General features: G+C 52.2%; 1 protein-coding gene across 1 annotated transcript in view; it reads left to right on the plus strand.

The window, feature by feature from the left end:
- The window catches only part of IGSF3 (immunoglobulin superfamily, member 3), a gene marked incomplete at its 5' end in the record, with an annotated part of 32,608 nt that extends 12,375 nt beyond the window's left edge, over positions 1 to 20,233 (plus strand). The window contains 4 exons of the mRNA XM_010285802.1: positions 12,648 to 13,058; positions 14,805 to 15,212; positions 18,777 to 19,205; positions 19,983 to 20,233. Coding sequence (XP_010284104.1) covers positions 12,648 to 13,058; positions 14,805 to 15,212; positions 18,777 to 19,205; positions 19,983 to 20,233 — 1,499 coding nt within the window. The remainder of the gene's footprint in view (positions 1 to 12,647; positions 13,059 to 14,804; positions 15,213 to 18,776; positions 19,206 to 19,982) is intronic.
- Positions 20,234 to 22,655: the final 2,422 nt, after the last annotated feature.

Consider the following 22,655-nt stretch of genomic DNA (forward strand, 5'->3'; position numbering starts at 1 on the left):
TAACCCGGGAGTGGGCGCGTGGGGAGAAGCTGCCATCGCCTCTATAAATCTGCCCTCTTGCTGCCGGGTTTTTGACAGTAATGAACGTGGGAGGAGGGATGGGGAGGGGTGGTGGGGGATGATAACCAAGAAGACGCCAGGGGTGCTGGGCTCCGCGCTGCTTTTTTGCAAGCCGGGCTATGGCAGATTGATTGGCCTGGGAGCCGTCGAGCAAACAAGGCAGTCAGGCTCTTCATTAGAGCATTAATTAGCTTCCAGGGGCTCTCCAGGGGCTGCTTCGTAAGGTTTGGTTTATTAGGAGCTGTCAAGTTGAAACCATTGTGGAGGGGGAGGGTGGAGGCTCCTCAAACTGGCCTTGGAGAAGCTGGGAAGGCTTGTGCCTGAACCTTACTTTGAGAGTGAGGTAAGCTGTGCTTCCCCTGAAACCCTGCGCCCAGGTAGGTGCAGAGTGCTCTGCTGCGCTCCTGCTGTCTATGAGAAACCACCATTGACAGCAGCCTGGCTGCGTTGGGCTAGCGGTGGCCCGAAAAAACCTACAGAGTGGAGAGCAGAAGACCCTTACGTCTTTGTCCAAGGCCATCCCTGGCAGCCACAGAGAGACTGCTTAGTGTCCTGTTCATCTTCAGTCGGAAGACTCAATGAGTGGCCAAGCAGGGAGTCGTTGTGACTGCACAGGCTGGGGTTGCTGGGAGGATGAGAAGGGGATGAGGCAGAGGAGAATTGGAAAAACGAGATGCTTTATGGCATGCTTGATGCTGGGAGATGAGGACTGATTTTCAAACAACTGCCAAGACACTTGAGTACAAGGAGAGCCTTTCCCCAACAAATGAAAATCAGAGATTACTGTTAATGCCTTTCTTCTGTCTCATTTCTTAGTAATGTCTGTGTGTGAGGAATCCTCTTGTGGGTGGATGTGAGAGATGCCTTTTCTACAATGGATGGCCAGTGAGGTATTGTCCAGACTTCTGAATGGAGATTCAAACAGGTGTTTTCAAGAGCCAGAAAGTGCCTACTTAAAAACCTGACACTTTTTGCGGCTGGCAGCATCCAGCAATAAAGTTAAACAAGGAAAGCTAATGAACTGGAAACTTCCTTACAGAAGTGAAGTCTGGAAACTGAAGTTTGCTGCTTGCTTGATCCCAGAGTGGTTTTGCTCTGTAGAATAGTACTGCTTCCCTGCTTTACAGCCGCCTGCTCCATCTGGCAAATAGTTGTACTCTTGCTTGAGTGATGAAGGAGTTCAAGAAGTGCTCAGGAGAGACAGGAGGCTGTTCATCAGCAGCTGTGACTGCGGCGCAGAGCAGTCTCCTCTCCCCTGTGTACTCTAGGACTTGCTCCTTTCCCTTCAGTGCCAGTGGGGTAAGACCTGTTGTTCTGCCTCAGAGCTGCTGCTCTTTCCTGTCGGCTTCCAGCACACTGAACAGACAAAATGAAGGGGTTCAGTGTGGCATGACCCAGGGCTGCCCCCTCGCATAGACCTGCATTAGCAATCCAGATGGAGCTCTTTTTCTTTTCCAGGTAGCACAGGTGGGTTTGCTTCTTCCACCTTGTACCCTTGGTAGTCTCCTACCCTTGCATGTTTGCCCTGGAGAGCTCTGTCCCCACACTTGCAGGTCCTCTGGGACAGCTTCCCCATTTAGACTTGCTGTTGCCTCCTTGGCACAGTTATTTATCCCAGGCTGGCACCCTGGGGTGCTGCTTCTCCACACTCCCTTCTCCCAACATCCCCGTGCCCCATCTTCTCCATGCACCATCACTGTCACACGCACCTGAGAGCCTCCTCGTCTCACTGCTGCTGTGGTGCATAGCATACCCTCTAGTGTTTGGGCACTGGTTTGTAAATACAGGACTGAGGTGGGGTTTCTCCTGTGGGCACGCATCCACGTGAGGATGCTCTCCCTGCCCCACTCCAAGCGGAACGTTTCCTGGCTGGCCTCGTCAAGCCAGCTGTGGTTTTGCCCTCACGGGTATCAGAGAGGTTTTCCACCGCATCACTCAGCTGGGCAAATCTGACCCCATGCAGGTCACATGTCAGCGTGAGGTTACATTGGTGTCAGCAGAGGAGATGCGCCCAGAGCAAATGCCAGCTTGATCCCATAAAAAAACTGCCACGTTGAAATGAGCCCATCAGTGTGAGCAGCCGGGGAGGGAGCTTGTGCTGGATGCGCTGCAGCATTCCCGACCCTGAGCTGGGGATGCTGACCCTGGCCTTGGGGGGGTCAGAGCTGTCATTCACTTGCCCCTGCTTTTGATTTCCCATCTGGGAGCAGTGATGCTTGGGTCCTCTGCAGATTTGCCTGTAAAATGTTTCTGTCAGAGCCAAGCGTGTGGAGCTGATTGCAGTCAGTTTTTTTCAGGGCTTCCCTTAGGACTTCAGCTTGGAAAATGAACCCAAGGGCATAACCTGAGAAGTTGGACTTTAAATGTATGAAGCATCTTGCATGCATTTCACATAGGCAAAGGGGGTAGGAATGCATCCTTGTGCCTAGTGGGACCCTAACCCAGCTCAGCCTGTACTGTTACACTTGATCTTATTGCGGGCAATCTTGCTTTTTAGCCCCCTAACAAGACTGACCAACACCAGGAGACCTGGACTATACTCAGAATATGCTGCTCTGTTCAAATTAACTCTCTCCACAGTTACTTTTTTAGGAGCAATTTTTTCACTTTGATTTCAAAGCACTCTCTGCGCCTCTCTCTGGTATCTCCTGAGTGGTTTTCCACTCCGTTTGCAGCATGCATATACAGAACCACGGTGTCAGCCTGTTTGCAGTCCGTGCACATGCAGCTTCTTTGATGTTGTCTTGAATGTCTTCTCTCCGCACACTTTAGCTTCTCATCGATTCCCTGTTTGCTCTCCTTTGACTAAAATACTCTGCCATGAACAGTACTTAGATGTTGTCCAGCTCTAAAGTTTTGTGCATCCTTCATGTCCTTGAAGACTTCAAAAGCAGAGTCAGCAGGGGCAGCCCTTGGGGGAGAGGGAGCACTGGTCATGAGTGGTTTCCAGCTGGGTGTTGACCATCGTTCTCCTTCCCTGGTTCATGCATGGACCCCCAGCCTCTCAGCTGCCCCGCTGGTCTCCACAAGGTGAATGGCCTTGGGGCCAGCAGGCTCAGTGCTGCAGCAGCACGATTTTTTTCTTGCAGTATTCTCAGACCTCCAGACAGAGCGGTGCCCAGCCCTGGTGTCCTGAGCAGCAGCTTTGGCTGTCTGTTCTTTTGCGTGGGACCTGTACCAGTTTTCTAGCTTCTGTATTGCGTGAGGTGCTTCTCATCAGAGGAGAAGCTACATTTTCCCCATCGGTCCTTTGCACAGGCAGGCTGTGTCCTGTTCCGAGAAGAACAGTGCCGAACAGCCAGGCAGAGAGATGGCCCAGCCCCTAGTACTGTCAGACCCCTGCCTCTGGCCTTTGTGAAGACTTCCTCTCTCCTTAAGGAGTTCAAGATGGCAATTTCTTGAGAAATGACAGATGGCTCGTTGTGTTTGGTTGTTCTTCCACACAGTAGACAGATTCGCCACTTAATTTAAGGAGGCAGCAGCATCATGAGTGTTGAGGGTGCAGGTGGAGCTGATCTAGCACTTGGTTGCGCAGCAGGAGGTGATCCTCATCGCTGATGCGTGCTGCTGGCTGCATGGTCCTGTCCTCTTCCTTCTGCCAGCATCGATCCCACTGTGTGCCAGCTCAGTTTACTAAACCTGCAGAAAATTAACCTGGCAGAAAGGAACAGTTAAAGGTGAGTGGAGTGAGCAAGCTTTTGGATGGATTCAGTTGGATCCTTCTCAGGGGACTTTATCTTTGCACAGAGGGCAGGACTGGTGCAGGCAGCATCCAAAAGATCTTGTGGTCCTGCCCGAGGTCCCTCTGGAGAGCTTGCTCTCTGGATGGCAAGAAAATGGCATTACATACCACCCTCAGCATCTCATCTCTCTCTGTGTAGCAGCCAGCTTTTCAGTGGTAGCTGCTGAAAATGCTGAAGTCGAATACAGTGCGTGCAAAAGTCAGCCATGCGCTACAGGGTGCAGTTGTACTCTTAGCGTGCACCTACACAAAATTCTCAAGTATTTTCCTGGCACCTTCTTAGGAGATTCGACCATTAATGGCCAGCCTCCAGAATGGCATGGGAGTTTGTGTGTGGTGCTGCCATATGTGTTATAACTTGCTCTTCGGGTACATTTAATTACTTTTTTTCCTAATTGACAGAGTGCTCCTTTGTTTGAAATTTTTCTGATGAGAGGTTGATTAAATATCCCAGTATGATTTTTTTTTTTCTTTATCCTCTGTGACTGTAGCTTGGTACTGAATTTATCTTCCAGTGATCCTATCTCCATATTTTAATTTACAAGTGATCAGTGAGCCGTATATTGTTTTCTGACAGCAGGCACAACTCATGCTGGGAATCTTTTATTCTTCCCTCCCCTCTTCTCTCTCCTGCAGGACTTTTACATTCATTTCAGGGTTTGGCAGGAAGGTGTCTGGGTTTATGTTTGTGGGGCATTTTGCTTTGGGGTATTTTTGTTTACTTCTTAAATTGGCCTTGAGTCCTTGCTGTCCTTCAGAGCGACATGGTTTCTGCTTCTTGGGAAGATCTTGCTTTTCCCAGGCCAGCAGTATGTCCCAGCCGGTGGTCTCTGTCTTAGCCATGGCCCGGACCTTGGAGGCTGTGGGCTTCCCAGCTTTCTCCATCCCTGCAGCTACACACATGGCCTTTTCTGTATATGCTCACAGACGTATGGCTCCTAGGCTTTAAAGAGACTTTCTGGGTCACGTATGCATGCTTCCCCGAGGCCCCGCTTGGTTACCTGCTAGTTTGTTAGCTGCTCCGCAGACTCCGGCATGGCATGGCTGGTAATCCCAGGCTGTCCCCTAGCTGAGCGGATGTCCTTGTCACCACCTGCAGTCCTTGCGCCACAGCATGAGGCGTGCAGTGATGGGCTTGACCTGCTACCTGTGTGTTTGATAGGTCAGCAGTCTGACTGTGCTGCTTTTGGAGAGAGGGGGTGCATTGGGCTGCTTGTCAGTAGGTTTGGCTGATGTGGTCCTCACCTTCTGTGGGGCTGAAGCTGGTGTGGGTACAGCAGAGCATCTGGTGGAGGCAGGTCCAGTGCAGGCTATGAGGGGAGATGCCCATTCTGCTTTGCCACAGCACCCACTGTCAGCATTTTGAGTGCATCGAGCTGCACTTCCCCAGGTTACAGTAATACAGTGTGCTTCAGGGCACGTGCCTGTGCCTGGGGCTCAGTTTTGGGCTGGGGCTGCTGGAATGGGTGACGGTCACCGTGGATGTGCACAGCTACTCAGGTACCCAGCTCATCTGCAGCAGCAGGCTGTGAGGCTGGGGAACATCTGCTAGGCTATGGACTTTGTGGCAACTTGCTGAACGTAGTGAAATGTGGGTCACTTGGTGGTCACTCTTTCTGTCCTGAGAGAGGAGGTGGGTCACAGCCAGCTCCTAGGCTTGCTCCTGGGGCTGGGAGCACCCAGCAGTCTGTGCTGCAGGAGGTGTTATTTGCGGTGTTCATATAAGGAGCTGTAAATTTGGGAGAGAAGTGTCATGTAGCAGATTTTTAGCAAAACAGCAGTATGTGCAGGGAAGAAAAGACAAAAAAGCCTCTAGAACCCCAGGGGAGTGGGGGGTAGCATTTGGGTGGTACCCAGGGTGATGCCAAGGGGCATGGCCTGGGTGGGTGAAGGCATGCCTGGTACTGTCCCTTGTAAGGAGGGCAGGGGGAAAAAAGGTGACCTAAATCCATCTAGACTAGCAGTCAGTCAGTTTGGTGGCTTGTCCAGAGACCAGTCTTCTGTAGACCAGAAAGGAGCAGCATGCAAAAGTGAGGATTTAGCCTTATGAGATTAGTAGACTAGAGAGGTTGCAGGAAGACCTGCAAAGACAGGCAAGCTCCGGCGGCGCCTCTTTATTGCTCTTGCAGAGGGACCTATACTCTGCTTTTGTTTGCATGTCCAACTCAGAGCAACCCACCTGCAACCAGGACCTGTGCAGTTTGGGGACCGCAGAAACTTTTGTCATCACTCTGAAGCCTGCACTGCTGAATGTCAAGATGGCAGGTTGGTGTTCAAAGTCAAAGCCTTGGCTCAGTTCTTTTGTCTGCCCGCTTGGAAGCGGGCAGCAGCTGAGCCTTCCTCAGGAAAGGGTTAACATCTCTCCTTCCCATGGAACTGCTCTCCCAGTAATTCAATCATGTCAGCCTGTTTGCAGGCAATAATTCATTGTTATAGGAACACTACAGTAAAGTGACAAGTTAATAATGGCAGTAATAATGGCAGGCAAAGTCTAATGCTATTTCCCTTTCTCCTGCTCCTGTTGCACCAGCAGCCTCCCATGTTGGCTAATGCAATTTGCAACCTTGCTAATCCAGTTTCAGGAGGAATTGTGTTCTGTTAAAAGAGAATAACAGGAGTTGGGAACTGTGCTGCCGTGTTCCTGGCATCTCTGGGGAGGCTGCCCCGGCACTGGAAGTCTTTGTCTTTCCTTTCCTGTGATTTCTATGCTACAGTTAAACCTAATGACCAAGGTCCTCCTAGGAATGTCTCATCTTCCTCCCTTCTGCAATTATCTTTCCTCTGATGCCTCTCTTCTCTGAAAGGGCCACCCCTTGTAGCTTGCACTTCTTTCCCTTTTGAACATTCATTTGCTTCCAGCTAACCTAGTAAATGTGAGTCACCCACCTCTCGCCACGCTGAGTCAGAAGGCTGGCGTGCACTTGCTTGACTCCTGTCGCCCCAGGTCCCCACAGTCGTTAATGCGGGTGTCCTTGCAACACCTGTGGAGGCAGAGGAGGCTCTTCAGCCCTGCTTTGTGGAAGGGAGAAGGGCTGGCAGAGGCACCGAGCGTTAGCACATGTCTAAGCTGTGGCAGGGCAGTGACCTGCACTCGGCTCTCTTGAATCCCAGGCGAACATCCCCAGGCAGGAATTAGGGCACCGAGTGCTTTTTGGGCCCTTGCAAGGGAAACGATGAGGCGTCTCTGGGTTGTGACCGCAGGCTGTGAGGTCGGGCGAGTTTGTGCCAAAGCCCAGCCAGTGCCCTTGAGGGTTGTATGCTGAGGGTGCCGGGGAGAGATGGCTTCCTCGCGGGAGGAGCTCCTTTGAGGCTGTGCTCCAGGAAACGACTCTCTCCTGATCGGCTAAAACCCATGTCTGGTGTTAAACTGCAGCTGGGTTTGGGTTGGGTTGGCCCCATTTCTGCTCACCCCCCACACACCTCAGCACAGTGAAATCCCGATGGAGGCTTTTAAAAAAGTAGGATATTCCCCAGGAAAACTTTCTGCAACCCTTCATCAGTTGTCTCCAGGAGAGAGCATCTTCTGGAAGAGCTCTCCCCAGAGGGTGACAGCTTCCAAAGTGGGACACGACAGCCCTTGCTGCCCACCCCTTCTGTGCCCCGGCCACTGGCTTGTGCAGAGCTGCCCCCTTCCCTGGCCAGCAGCCCCGTCCTCCTTCACTGTCTGGCAGCATGCTGGGGCTTTGTGTGGGACTTTTTTTGAGGGGAGAGCATCTTCAGGTGCAGTTAAATATTGCCATTCCCATGACTTGGTAACAGTGGTTCCCAGGTGGGAAGTGAACTCTTGCTATTGTATTTTCTTGCTGCCTGCAAGGGAAGATGATGTAAGGAGTCTGAGACAGACTTTATCACAGCATTTTTAGGTATAGATTGCAAAGTGCTTTGGTAAAGGTAAGTGGTGTAACCCCTGCTTGATGATTAGGAAACAGAAGGGAGAGAGCCAGGTCAGCAGAAAAAGCTGTGAATCACATCACTGCCTCTGTCGTCCTCCTCTGATGACTGCTTTCCCTTCCCCCAAATATTTGTATAATTGTGCTTATTAACTGCCCAGCTTGGGAAGACTGATTGCCTGCTTGATGGTGTATAGAAAACCCCCACCATATCAGCATGTAGAGCACCTAGCCATGTCCTAGCCTGGTTATAAGCTGTGTCAGACCTGACCTGCCAGCCCAGAGGTGCAACCTTTGAGGACCAGAGGCCGCCTCGGGTATCCTGAGACAATGCATGTTCCTGCAAATGAGTGAGGACATTTTCCTCAGCCTGGGAAGTAGTGCAAAGGGACTGTGGTGCTGGAGGACGGTCTGTAAAGTGAGGTGCCTAGTAAGTGTATGGGCTTGCTGTGGTCACCTAGTGTCTTTGCTAGCCTCTCCACCCTAAGAGGCACATGATGTCCCCCGAGTACTGTCCAGGTGCCAGCACGGATCATCACCCACTGAACCTCCTGGAGCTCCTCCGGGATACAGTGGGATGCCCTCAGCGGTGTGGGAGAGGGTGTCTCTGTGCCATCAGAGAGTGGATGCCTTCTGTCCCTGCACTGCCTGCAGGACCCTGCCCGAGCACCACGGCAGCGTTCAGTGCCTGCACACATTCTTCACACGGGTTGCATGTCCTCACAAGGGCTGGGAGACCAGGCTGGCTTAAAAAAAATAAAAAGAGGGTTGTACCCATGACTTGTTGCCAGTGAAAATTGAAAGCCTTAGTAGCATATGTAGGGCCAATTACAGTACATCAAGGTATGATATCCTCTTTACTGGCACCCTCCAGGGAGCCAGGAGACATTGTTGGCAACAGGATTATGGTTTGCAGATGACATGCACGATAACTTCACCTAGACACATGCACCTGTTTTCCCCACTAAGCAGATGTTCAGGAGGCTGTTAAGAGAACATGAGCCTCTTAATGCAGCAGAAAATGCCATGTAACTGTGCCTGTTCACATCGCTGCGCCCACCGCCTCCATTGCTTGACAAGAGGGCTGGAGCAGCCTTGCCCTGACACACCGAATCCCCAGCCCCTGGGGCAAACTGGATCAACTTGGCATTTGAAGGCCAAGCCCTTTCCTGGCTCTCTGCCCAGGCAAATCCCCAAGCCAGGAAAGGGAGTTTCTCCTGTGTCAGGAGGGTGAGGTTTGACTGGCCCAGTGCCGGGGGTGTCAGTCTTGCAATCTCACTCATGCACTAGCAGCTACAATCATTTCCATGTCATGCAGGCATCTTTAAACATGACCTGGCAAGCTACATGGGGTATACATAGTGAGACCCGCTTTGCGCTGGAGTAGATTTACCACCAGGATGGAAAGAGGTGAACTCCCTGGCGTTGTATGGTACCATCACCCTGGACCACTAACTTCAGGATTTGGTTTTGTTTTTTTTTTCCTTTTAAATTGTTTTTCCCCAAATGCAAAATGAGCCTTTTGGATTAGTTTGCATGAATGGCGGCCGATGGTCACCGTTCCTCTGCTCCTGTGGGAGAGCAGAAGTGTGAGCAGCCTCACAAAGTTTCCTGTATCTCAACCAGACTGTGGGCAGAGATCTCTGCCCTGCATGAGCAAGCAAACCAGCCTGCAGCCTGAAAGTGAAGCTGCCCCAAGGTAACTTGTGTGCCACAGTGTTTCCAACTCAGCAGTTTTCAGCCTGTGGTCTGTGAAAGCCGTGAATCATTTGTATAGAATCTGCAAAAGGTAATGAGGAAGAAGTAGGTGCACATTTACTATGCAGGAGCCGGCGCCTGGATGGGGACGCATTTGGTGTTCACAGATTGGAAAAGACTGAGAATGTCCTCACTAATTCTGTGGGAGGGAAACAAAACCTGCACTTACATCTTCCATGGTGTTGCGTCCGTTAGGAAAATAAGTCATGTTAGATGAGTTCCTTGGCAGGGGTGTCATTATATATCACCGATACCTCTAATCTACTCGAAACTTTGCGCACGGTGTTATGAACCTGTGTGAGCACGTGCAGTCTAGCAAAGGGAAGACGTGTAATTCCCTGCCAGGGCCTGCTGCTCCCAGTGGTAGCAGCAGTAGAGGTGATCATCTCATCAAGATTTGGGGGACTCTGTGCATGCATGGGCACATTCCTGAATGCTGGCCGCAATGGCTGCCAGGGAGGGCTTGGAGGGCTGGGGTGTGTGCCTGGAGTTTAAGATCTCATTTTTGCTGGAATAAGATTTCTTTGCCATCACCCTCATCCCCACAAAAGAAGACATCTTCCCAAGTGTCAGTGGAAGCAGGAGGAGCTGCACGGAGACCATGCAAGAGCCCTTGGATGACCTCAGGGGTCCATGCTGTTTGTACACAGTGAGAATTGCCATGATTATGATCGAGGAGCAATCCCTCACTGCTTCAGTGAAATACGTCTGTCACATACAAGGTGCAGGTCTGTTGTCCTGAACACCGGGCTTAAAATTACTCCATATCCATCCTCCTCATTTTCATCTCCTGGAGGTGCCGCAACGTGGGAAGAGCACTGGGAGGAATGCTTGGATCTCAGCAGCTCTGGTCTGTGCATACCCTGCCTCACTCTCTGTGTGTGTTGATATTGAGCAACTCTGCCACATGCAGCATGTGTATATACTGCATTTTAATAGATATAGGGCTACTGACTTTAACATACACAGTTGCTATAGTAACAGAGGTTTCCTTAGTAACGGTTGCAGAAAATAATCCAGTACCAATTAAAAATAAACTGTTTGGAAAGGGGGCTGGGGGAGAAAGGAAACTGCTGAGAATCACCTTCCCCTTTATTGGTTCATCTCCCAGGGACTCGGAAGATGGATTAATACTTGAAATAACATTTCTTAACCAACAGTGAGACAAAAAGGTGGGATGAGTGTGGATGGGGTGGCTAAGGCTGCTCTCCTGAAGTGAAACAAAGGGAAAGGAGTGTGTCTGGGGTACAGCAGAAATACAACAGGGTGATGCTAAATCTCTCCATTAGGTTGAAGTCCCCAGGGAGGAAAAACAAGGGACTATTCCCCTCCCTCCACTGTCTGCATGCCATACTGGTAACAGCCATCGAGTCTTTATTAGCATACTGATTAAAGCCACGGGCAATCCAGGCTCCAGGGGATTGTCCAGTGCGTTAACCAGGCTGCCTATCTTGGATGCTGTGTTAGAGCAGAAAGTGTCGCTGTGGTGGGAGTTTCTCCTCCCTCCCATTTGATGTTGTTTGCTTGTACCCACGCTCTCCCGTGGCCCCATCACTCATCGCTTGTGCGGACAGGCATCTGAGACCCTGGGGTCCAAGGGAAGCCGGAAGCACAGCGTGATGGAAAGCGAAGAGCCCGTGCCTTGGTGAGACAGAGGAGACAACGGTGCTTCCTCACAAACACAGGATGCGTGGGATGGGTTTCCAGGATGCAGATGGGCACAGCTCCCCTGGCAGCCTTCAGCTGTTCGTGCCTGTGCTGCCATACTTCTGTCATGCCACTCGTGCCCCGGGGTGCTCGCTACGTTTTTTTAAGAGATTTACCAGTTCTCAGCAGAATCGCTTCTCCTGGTGGCAAGACAGCCCTTTCAGAGGGGAGCTGCCACGCAAGGCAGCGGGAGAGGTTGGGATGGGCTAGGCTGGTGCAGGACTCTGGTACCCACCTTCTGCCTCTTGGCTGCTGAAAACCCACCGGTTGTCAGGAGACCCTTTATAAGCCATGCCTGAGCCGCAGTGCTTGCCATCGCAGGGTGCACCAAGAAGGGGCTCTGCGTAGAGGGGTGCTGGGGGAACCTGCTGCCTGCCAGACTTCTTTGCACGCTGCCCCTGTTCTTGGGGACCTCGCACCCGTTCTCCTGACTGTGCTGTGACATCCTGGGTAATGTGCTGTGCTTCATGCTCAGCCAAGGGCTCATCCCTTTGGGTTGTCAGATCTGGGCATCCTGCGTCCTCGCATTGGAGGAGGTGGTGGCAGTTTAAGTGCACAGCGTGGCGCGTCCGGCTGGGAGCTGCTCCTCTCCTGGGAGGAGCAGGGCTCCTGGGCATGCCAAGCACACGTGTCATGAGGGTGCTTCGTGTCCTGCCCTGCATGGGGAATGCCTTGGGTCAAGGCTCAGGTGACAGGCACAGCCTGAGCACACACAGCGGAGGCTTTATCTCCTCCTCCTGCGCGGAGACAGGGTTCAGAAACTGGTGTGTGTCTCTCCCTGCAGGGACCAGAGCTGTGTGACCCTTTAGCTACCCGCATGGGAACTGCAGTCACGCTTGGGAAGTTGAGGGAGGTGACGTGCCTGTGATTTGTCCGGGCTGTGCGGTCTGTGGTCGACCTGGAGCCAGAGCTCCTGACTGCTGGAGCAGAGCTTGCTCCCTGCAGGTCCTTTCCAGTCTGGTGCTCTTTCTTCTTTTCCAGTCGTGCCTGTGTTTGCTGCCCTAGCTGTTGCATGTCTGTGGGTTACATGTCACTGAGATGGCTGGCATGGGCCAGCAGTAGCGTCTTGTTTAATTCACTCTTCCTGGAAATCATTTTCTCTGGAACTGGTCAACAGCTCATTGCCCTGAGGTGCAAGTGGTATGATTTCACCATGAAAAAGCCCACTGACTTTGGGTGTAGTCTTCTTGCTAGGTTAGGTCCCTTAGACCATGGTGAATTAAGAAGGGGAATCTTTTCAAGGGCAAACTGTGAAAAAGCAGCTTCTTGCTGAAAGACACAGTGGGAGAATCCAGGAGTAGTGAAAGAAGAGAGAAGGTTTGGTAGGAGAACGTCTAAAATGCCTTTGTCTTAAAGATCCTGTGCAAGTGGGACTCGGGCAAGAGCAGCCATGCCTGCAGTTGTGGGAGGACTCTCACCCAAACCAGGTGAGTTTCTTTTCTATGTTAATGATCAACCTTTCCTCATCCTTCTCCGTTCCTCCCTCACAGTGACCAAGCTGCAGGTGAGCAAGTCAAAGCGGAGCATCACTCTGGTGGAGAACCGGCCCATCCCCCTCAACTGTTCAGTGAAATCCCAGACCAGCCCTGATTCGCACTTCGCCGTGCTGTGGTACGTCCACAAGCCCTCCGATGCCGACGGCAAGCTCATCCTGAAGACCACCCACAGCTCGGCCTTCGAGTACGGCACCTACGCAGAGGAAGAGGGGCTGCGGGGCCGGCTGCAGTTCGAGCGCTCGGCGTCAGGGGGGCTCTTCAGCCTGACGGTGCAGCGGGCAGAGGTCCGAGACAGCGGCAGCTACTACTGCCATGTGGAGGAGTGGCTGCTCAGCCCCAACCATGCCTGGTACAAGCTGGCGGAGGAGGTATCTGGGCGGACGGAGGTCACCGTCAAGCAGCCAGGTACCACATGGCATGCCGGTGAGGTCCTCTCGGCATCGGCTCTTGTGCATGGCTCGTGAGCTTGCCAACATTTTCTGGGGCAAGAGGGATCCTCTGCTCTTCTTTCCACTACAGGCTTGTCACCCCCTCCTTGCATCCTCATGCCTGCACGTCCCTGCGCAGAGGGACATTTTCCCCCTCTGATGTGACCCTCCTCCGTTTAGGCTGGCTTGGCATGCATGTCAGTGTCCCCACATGAAGGTTGTCCATCCCCCACAATCTGGAGGGCCGCTGTATCCATCCAGGTTTCCTTATCCTCAAGAGCATCATGTAGCGTGAGCGTCGACTAGCGACCTGCTGAGAGAGAACTGGTGTGTGCCTGCCTGGGAAAGCATTTTTATGTTTTGCACACAGTTTAATTTTACTGTGCACCTGTGTCCTGGCAGGCGCGGGGAGCCTTGTCTCTTTTCCCTCTGCGCTGTGCACATGAGATGCGAGTGACGAGTTTAATGAAGTGGGGAGCTGGCTGCCAAGGAAAGGAGAAATCTGCTCTGCTGGTGGTTTCCATGGCAGTGGACATCACTGGTAAAGGTGGGCTGATGGAGGAGCTAAAGATGGCCCCCACAAGCTGGGGACAGAGCCCTCATTTTGTGCAAAGCGGGGAGGCAGGGAGGCACGCACCATCTCTAAGAGCAGCTTGGACCTCATGTATGCTGCTGAGGCAGAGTGTCAGTACGAGGAAGCCTGCCTTGTCCCCACTTGCTCTGGGTGCCTGTTTCTGGAGGATAAAATCCCTGAGGCAGGAGGGACACACCAGGACAGCAGGGCTGGACTAGGATGCTTAATGCATTTTCTCTGTATGGGTTTGGCTGGCCAGACGCAGGCTCTATAGACAGTGGTGCGAGAGGGATATTGAGTACGGTCCCTGGCACAGCTTTGCCTGGGAGTGCAGCAGGCCACAGTGTGCCGCTCGCTGCCGGTCCCAGCTCCTCGTTCCTGTTGGCAAAGCCTCAAGATGGCTGTGGGGCGGTCAGGGAGGGGGGAGCTGTGGTTTGCTCCCTCCTTTGCATCGCCTGCCTCTCTCTGGGAAGTACGGTGCCCTGCCACTTGCTGCAGCGGCCGTACCAGGGAAGTCCAGACTGTGCCCCTGGAAAGAAGTCGTGAAGGAATTAGGAGTGTACGACACGTCATTTCAAATAAAAGAGCTGATTGCAGTCACCACCCGTGTATCAATGAAATCGTGGAGCAAAAATCAGGGGCATTCCCAAGGCAGCAAAGCACCCTGTGTGACTTTACCCTCTTGCCACTTCTTGTTTTGTAGTGGTGGTTCCCTGTAATCAGCCGTCTGTTCTCCAGGCCTTGCTTTTCTCCCTTTTCCCACTGCAGGAGGGCTTACTAGTCGGGGTGTGGCCAGGCTACTGCCCTGACCAGGAGGAGGATGAGAAAAGATACAGGTGTGATGTCCCTTCACAAGGTGTCTGTGTACTTAGGACCCCCCAGGTCCTACTGGGAGATTGTGGGTTTCCAGTTCCCTCTGCTGAAAGTGGCATTGTTGGTGGCTAGCCTGAGATTTTTAGAAGACTCTAAAAACAAGAAATCCTGTTTTCTTTTCCTCCTCTCCCCCCCGCCCCATCTTTTTTTTGCCTCCCCTTCCTCATTTCTTTCATCACACCCCAGAACTGTGGCCATGTGGGAAAGGCTTGTGGGGAGACAATGGACCCTTGCAGCCCTTGGTCATCTTGCGTTTCTAATGGCCTTTTCCCATAGATAACCGTCTGCAGGTGAACCAGACCCACAAGAACATCACAGTGCTGGAGAACCAGTGGGTGACCCTAGAGTGCCTGGTCAGCAGCCGGACCAGTCCCTCGTCCCAGCTCTCAGTGGAGTGGTACGTCTGGCGGCCAGGCCACCCAGAGAAGGAGGTAGTGGCCTGGCTGAGCCGGCAGAGCACCCTGCGCTACGGGAACCTGGCAGCGCTGGGTGACCTGCGGAGCCGGCTGCACCTGGAGAGCCCATCCCAGGGTCTCTACCTCCTCTCCATCCAAAATGCCACTGTGCGGGACAGCGGGACCTATGACTGCCGCGTGGAGGAGTGGCTCCTCGACCCCAGTGACCGCTGGTACAAGCGGGCAGAGGACCTCTCTGGACTCATCACCCTCACCGTCAAGCAACCAGGTGAGGAAGATCTTGTGCCAACAGCTTTGAGCAGCGCTTTGCCCTCTTGGACCACACACGAGTCACCATCTGTCTGTCATCAACAGCAGGTCCAGGCAGCGGGCAGGACCGCTGCGCTACAGACCGTGCTGATGCTTTTGTGCACATGTTCTCAGGTTCACTTTTGCTTTTCTGGAAGGGGCATAGAGCAAGTCCTGCAAACACAGCTAGATGGGCTTGGAATTTTGTCACCACTCCATCTGCACTGCATTTTTTTACAGCACTTTTGGCCAATTCAATAGGATAGGCTTCCAATTTTTATTCACATTTTGATTGAGGATGAGATGGGAGAAGCTATCTGTGTTTCCCAAGCCTGTGCCCCAGGGGCAAGGTCCTTGCATGAAAAGAGGGCAGCAGAGGAGGTTGAGACCCTTGCTGCTGTCCAGGCAGTTTGTCACGCTGCTGCTCCCCATTCTGTGAGTGAGGAAGCAGATGTAGGGTGTGCAGCTCCAAGGGTTTTTCTGTCGGTTGGGATGAGGGCTCAGACTTCTTCATGAGGCAGGAGCTGGCTATGAGGAGCCTGCCTTTATGTGGACAAGGGGGTACTTACGGGCTTCCTGGCCACCCTCTTGCTGGTGAACAGTGGTTCAGGCGGATCCTGCTGCCTAACACCACTTTGTTTTTTGTTCCCTTTGTGAACCCATGTTGACTGTGCCTCATGATTGTCATTATTCTTTAAATGCCTTTCAGTAGTATGCAATATGATCTCCCTAATTTTTCCAGGAACTGAGGTTAGACTAACAGGTCTGTCATGTCCTGGGTCTTCCTTCATGCCCTTCTTGTAAATTGGAATAACACTGGCTACCTTCCAGTCAGTGAGAAACTCCCCAGGCTCCCAAAGCCTTTGGATGATGATCAAGAGGGGTCCTGCCATAACATCCGCTAGCTCCTTCAGTACTCTGGGATGAATCCCATCAGGCCCTGTGGAATTGAGAACATTCAGCTTGATAGAGTTGGTCTCTGACAATTTCAGTGTCCACAAATAGAAAGTCACTGTTTCCACACTTACGGTCCTCCCAACTCAGGGGACTGGACAGCCCAAGGTCTTTCGGTGTTATTAAAGACTGAGGCAAAAAAAGCATTGAATGCCTCTGCTTTTTCTTCATCCCTATTAGTCAGGTGACCATCTTCAACAAGCATCAGTCCAATGTTGTCTTTAGACCTCCTCTTGCTATTAACATACTTAAAAAAGCCCTTCTTGTTAGCTGACACAACACTGGCCAGTTTCAACTCTAATTGAGCTTTTGTGTCTTCTCCCTGCATATATGAACCACAGCTCTGTAATCTTCCTGCAAAGCCTGACCTTGCTTCCAGAGATCATGCAATTTCTTTTTCCTCTTGAGCTCCACAAGGAGTTCCCTGTTCAGCCAAGCTGCTCTTCCACCCTGCTTTCTTGACTTAGGACACAGTGGAATTACCTGCTGCTGTGCTTCTAAAAGGTGGTTCTCAAAGACTGACCAGCACTCATGGACTCCAAAGCCCTGAAACACAGGTTCCCAGGGTACTCTGCTATGTTTTGTGTGTTTTAACAACAGGTAAGCTGCAAGGACAATTTCCCTTGGAAAATATGGCTTCCCTAGCTTTTGAGGCAGATGACTCAAGATTACATGTCTGTTTTAAAGGCTGTAAGTCAAATAACAATTACGGTCCTCATATGCTGGGTACTTGCCAGCATGTAAAGCAGCAACCACTCTGCAAATACTGCTGTGGTGCTTTATGCCTGCCCGTTCCAGCAAGGTGTCAGCCTCATAACTGTGCAATGGAGCTGGCAGAAGGGTAAGATTCTGGAAAGGTTTTAGTGGTCATTCTTGGCAGACAAGGTTTGTACTGCAAAGGAAGAGCTCTCTTAGGGGACAGCACAGCCCTTATCTGCCAGGTCCTGGCTTGGGAAACTTTGCTGGCCAAGATGGCTTGAGCAGAGCCCTCCCCAGGCAATCCCTGTACGCTGCATGCCTGCATGGTTGTAAGTGCAGCTCTTCATCCTGAGAATTGCCAGCCCTTATGGAGGGGAGAATGAACGGCAGGGAAATCTTTGAGGCTCATTTGGAATTGCAGAAGGATGTGGACTGGGAAGAAGAGAGGGAGTTGAGTGTGCACTAATTCAAGATTTTTTTTTTCTAGATGTGCTTTATTGCTGGTTTTTTGTTTTTCCTTCGTAGCAGCCAGTACTTAACAAAATGACTAAACTTGCTTGTGACTCATGTCTCATTAGTGAGCATCTCCATGCTCATCTTTCAGGACTATAATGAGCAAAGTGGGGAAAAAAACCTCTCGGCACCTTCAGACAGCAGTTCTCCTCTTTCTGCTTAACCAGCTGAGGTGGGGGAAGCATTGTGTTGGTTTTGACAAGCCTTTTCCTTCCATTCCTCCTTTTTACCTCAGTAGTCCCCAGAATCTCAGGACTTACCTCATTCCTGTTTCTGCTCAGGAGTCTTCCTGGGGAAGAAGTGAACTGAAAACACTCGTTGCCTACAGCCTGAAGAGCTCTGGCCTTAATGAAGATTTTCCTTATGGGACCATTTAAAAAGTGTCAGGCAGGTGTTATAACGAGAAGCCCCGCTGGGCACAGCAGCCCCGCGGCTGATGAGGGCTGGGGGACAGCAGTCCCCTCCTGCAGGGACGCCCAGAGTCTGCGCAAGGGAGGGCTTGCCCGGCTATCTTCACTGGAGGAGAATTTGGTGAGCTATCGGCTTGCCCTTCCTGCTCAGCTCCCGCATCGGAAAGAGCTTTTTAATCTTTAAATGAAAGCTTAGGTCCAGACTGATTGCGATCCCTGGAGTGTGTGCTCCCTGGCAAAATGACTGAACCAAATGTTAATTGCTCTTCAAGTCAGTCTTTAATCAACTCATCTTGGGTTCTGGCCACTGTATCTCAGTTAGATGTTTGTAACGTCTCTTTAGCCTTGCAGCAAGCACTAGAGAAAAAAAAATGAGAGGGGGAGACTTTTGGAAGTGTCCTTGCAGTGTCTGTGCTGAGGACATCTCCATGGAGGAACCTCTTACCTAAATAACTTCCCAAATTGCTGGAAAAAATCCTCTCTTCTTCTGTCATACTGATCTTCAAGTCCTCTGAGCACTTTCAAAGAAATAAAAAATAAGCATGGAGTGCAATGCTCTTTGCACCAGTAGCTGGGGAGTAGTAGTACATTGCTCCTCAGCACATGCACCAAACCTCGGTATTTCGTGACATGTTCTTGTAGAGCGTCTGGATGAGCTGCAGCAGCTTTCTGTTCTCCGCACGCATGCCCGTTAGCTGGTGCGAGGGCCTGCGTGGGCAGGGTGGTAGCACAGCACTCACAGCCAGCTCCTGTCTGACCCTGCAGCAGACGGTGTGCGGTGAGGTGAGGGTGCTGCACCTGCAGGGTTGACCACAGACGTACCTGTGGGACTTGGCAAGTTGCGTCAAGCCTTTGGGTTTTGCTTGGATTGTGCCCAGCATCGGAGTCGTGACAGTTTGCACCAGGGCAGGGTGGCTTTGACGATAGCATTTTGCTGAGCCCTCATCTCTTGCCTTTTGTCATCTCAGATCCCACCTTGCAGGTGGACACGGCCACTGCCAACCTCACGGTGCAGGAGAAGGAGTCCTTCCCGCTGGACTGCAGCATCCTCTCCCGCTCCAGCCCGGAGTCCCACTTTGCGGTGACGTGGTACAACCTGCGGGCCAAAGAGGCGGGCAGCCGTGTGGAGGAGGATGAGGAGGATGAGGAGAGGGAGGTGGTGCTGAGCGTGGGCCCCGATGCCATCTTCAGCCCTGAGGCTGGTCGCTGGGAGGGCCGCCTGCGCTTCCAGAGGCTCTCGGCGGTGCTCTTCCGGCTGACGGTGCTGCAGGCCGGCGGTGCCGACACGGGCAACTACTCGTGCCGCGTGGAGGAGTGGCTGGCGGACCCCAATGGCATGTGGTACCGGCTGGCAGAGGAGGAGTCGGGGATGGTCGCTGTTCATGTGCAGGATGCAGGTGAGAAGAGGCTGGTCACTTCTTTGGGGCATGGCCCTGGCATCCCCTCTGTCTTTGGTTCAGCCAAGATAAAAAGGGCAAAGAATGAGCGAGACTGGATCTTGCCTGCACCGGGGCAAATCTGTGGTGCCAGTGCTTTTCCAGTCAGCCTGGTGGCTTGTAGCCCAGCTCTTGGCTGGGCTTGCACATCCGCACTGCGCTTAGCTCTGTGCTAGGGCTGCCCATCCCACAGCACTTGCTGCCTGGTGTGTCCCAGGTCAGTGGGGGTGGACATTGACCCCCACTGGGGTTTAGCCTTTCCCTTTGGGAAATACCCTGGAAGTTGGCTTAGCTCTGCACAAGGGCACAGGCTGTGGCACAAAGGGACTCCTCCCAATAATTCTTGAAGCCATCGGATGATCTAGAGACCCCCAAGATCACTGAGGTCAGGACAGTTTTGTGGGCCCTTAAGGGAGATACTCTGGGTGCTGCCTTTGTGTAACACCACTGAGGGAGACGATGCTTTACCAGTCTCCCTGCTTTGTAAGATACCAGAAAATCCACACCAGGGAGGACTGTCTAGCACTCATGAAACTCTTTGGGGGAATAAAGCCAAAACATGCCCTGCAATAGCTTTTTTCTGCTGCTCTGTTTACCAATATTGGTATTTTTCTCAGAGCCTCACTTCTTGCATTGACACAGATTAATGAGCATCTGGTTTTTATGTTTTTGAAGAAGTTTGTAGGCCATGCGTTGCAGAGAAGCTCTGAAATGTGACTGTCTTGTGTCTCTTTCCAGGCTCCACCCTGCAGTCTGTCATCTGCTCCAACGACGCCCTCTTCTACTTTGTGTTCTTCTACCCCTTCCCCATCTTTGGCATCTTGATCATCACCATCCTCCTGGTGCGGTTCAAGAGCCGAAACTCCAGCAAGAACTCAGAGGGCAAGAATGGGGTCCCCTTGTTATGGATCAAAGAGCCTCACCTCAACTACTCTCCCACTTGCCTAGAGCCGCCAGTCCTCAGCATCCACCCGGGAACCATAGACTAAAGAGGCAGAGGTGCCTGGGGGGGACATGTGGAGAGAGAAAGCAGAGACACACGGGAATGCTAAGGAACAGAGTGGGTTTTGTTGTTCTTGTTTCATTTGTTTCAGTGTCCGTGCTCCAGCGCAGCAGCTGAGCTCTGTGGAGTGCCCAGCCGGCGGGGACAGGAAGGTCTGAGGCTTTCTCCAGTGCCTGTGGGAGAAAACCCCATCACCCCGACGGATGCGGGTCCCTGTGCTCGCTGTACATAGCAGATGTTCCTCTCGGATTAATTTTGCTCCCATCAAATTGATGTCCTTTGGGCCATTACTTTTTTGTTGTAATTTCTTTTTTGGTCACTCTTAAGAACCGTAGGCTTCTCCCACCTTCCACACAGCGAGGAGTTCCCAGGGGGCTTTTGGTCCTGGGACGATCTCTTTGGAAGTAAATGTGTATGTTTTCCAAAACAGACTGTGGTTTTCCTCCTTAGCATCAGTGCCACAGTGAAGAAGGTCTTTTCGCAAGGGGTGCTGAGCATTCTCCTCCCTCTTGTAAAGTAGACAAAGCCAGGCCCACCTCTGGAGGAGGTTAGCTGGGCTGTTGGGAGGTTCATCTCAAAGACTGGCTGTAGCCTCAGCATCTTCTTGCCTCCATCTTACTGTTCTCTCAGGAGGGGGCAATTCCCTCTTTTGGGAGTGTTCCCCCATCTTGGAGAGACTGAATATTGAGTGCACTTGCAGTCAGGACAAAAGCAATTTAGATAGTTTCCAGGAACTGAAGTGGGGGATGGAAGGAGGACACCTGAAAACCCTGACTTTGTTGGTAGCAAAGAGGGTCCTCATATGGTCCAGATTACCAGAGTCATGCTCCTTCCTGGTGTCCATGCTGCCACCTCTGACGAGGCGGGTCCCCTCTGTGTCCCAGTCGCCTGGGGACAGGTGGCTGGATCCAGTCTCTGAAGACTTCAACATCACCAAAGTAATGACTCTAGAAAGGGGGAAAGGTGAAGCTCCATGAGTTGGGTTCATGGCCCCTGGGTGGTTCAGCCAAGGAGCCCAGTTGCAGCCACGCCACGCAGCGGGGACATGCAGTTAATCACCACATGTCATGAGTTTCCCTGTGGCTTGCGCTACTTCCTGGCATGAGTTTGGACAAGGCAAGGAGCCTGCACCACATGGGTGCCCTGGGGGCTTCTCTGCCCCCTGGGCCCAAGGGAAATATTCCCCTGCCAGTTTTTGTTCCTGGGGCTTGAGGAGGAGAAATCATTCCTCTGTGAGCTCCCCCTCCTGGCAAAGTCACCTGCTCTTGTCGTAGGCAGTTGCTGTGGCAGGAAATGCTGTTCTTTCTGTGAAAGATATGGCTCTTGTGAACCAAACCAGGGTGCTCTCCATGTGAGGCACCTGAGCTCCTGTACCCTGTAATGCCAAGGACCCCTGCCCTGTCCTGTGGAGGAAGCCGCCTCCTCCCCCATACGCCTGAAGCATTATGTCCGTCGGAAGAAAATGTTTGCCAAAAATGGCCTTTTGTTGTCTTCCTTGATGTCTTCCTGGCAAATCCGGCCATTTATTTTTTGCAGCATGGCTGAAGCCAAGCAGGATGGATGGGTGCAGCTGTGAGACGCTGCCGCCTCGTGCGTGAGAGGTGCCATACCCACAGCTGCTGTCCTCTTCAAGAGGGTTGGACTGCTCTTTGTGAAGAGAAGGGGACCTCAGCAGATGCTCTGTAGCACTGGTCAGTTAGACCCGGATGCCTTGATGTTTCAGAGGTGGTGAAGCCTTGGGTGGGAGATCTGCACCACGCATCCTTCCTCCCAGCTGGGAAAGGACCCACGTGGCTGCGGACTGTTCCATGCCCGTGTATTTGAAGTCAGCCACCTCTGCTCCTCCATCAGAATGGCATTGGTTTCTTCTGCTGGGAAGCCCAAATTTCACTCATCCCTCTGTGAAGTCTGCCTCCTCGAGACGTAACTGCTTACTGGCCTCAGCATATGCATAATATCACACTCCCCTCTCTCTATATATATGTTTCACACACCCACACACCTGTCTTCCCTTTCTGGATAAGGCATCTGCAAAGAGAGGAGTGGGATGAGAAGTGAATGGAAATGAAGAACCAAGGCGCAAACAGCAGCAAGTGCAGCCAGTGGGCATTGTTTCGTAAATGTAGTATCTCCTGTACATACTGCTCCCGGGCAGGAACTGTAACTCATTTCAGCTTTAAAGGAAAAAAGGAAAATGAAGTCAGCAGCAGCCATTCTCTCTTGGGAGAGCACTGTGCTGCGTCCGAGCCACGCTCCTCCTCGCCAGCCTGCCTGCCCTCGAGCAGGGCTCTCCTGGAGGGCTGCCCCGTGGCCCTGGCCCCCTGGCCAAAACAGGTCCCTTCCCAGCCCGGTGGTTCTTGCACCAAGCCCAAGCTTTCCAGGGAAGCGGCTCCCACGGTGGTCCCTGA

This window comes from Phaethon lepturus, unplaced genomic scaffold, assembly GCF_000687285.1.
Source record: "Phaethon lepturus isolate BGI_N335 unplaced genomic scaffold, ASM68728v1 scaffold8784, whole genome shotgun sequence".
Lineage (NCBI taxonomy): Eukaryota > Metazoa > Chordata > Aves > Phaethontiformes > Phaethontidae > Phaethon > Phaethon lepturus.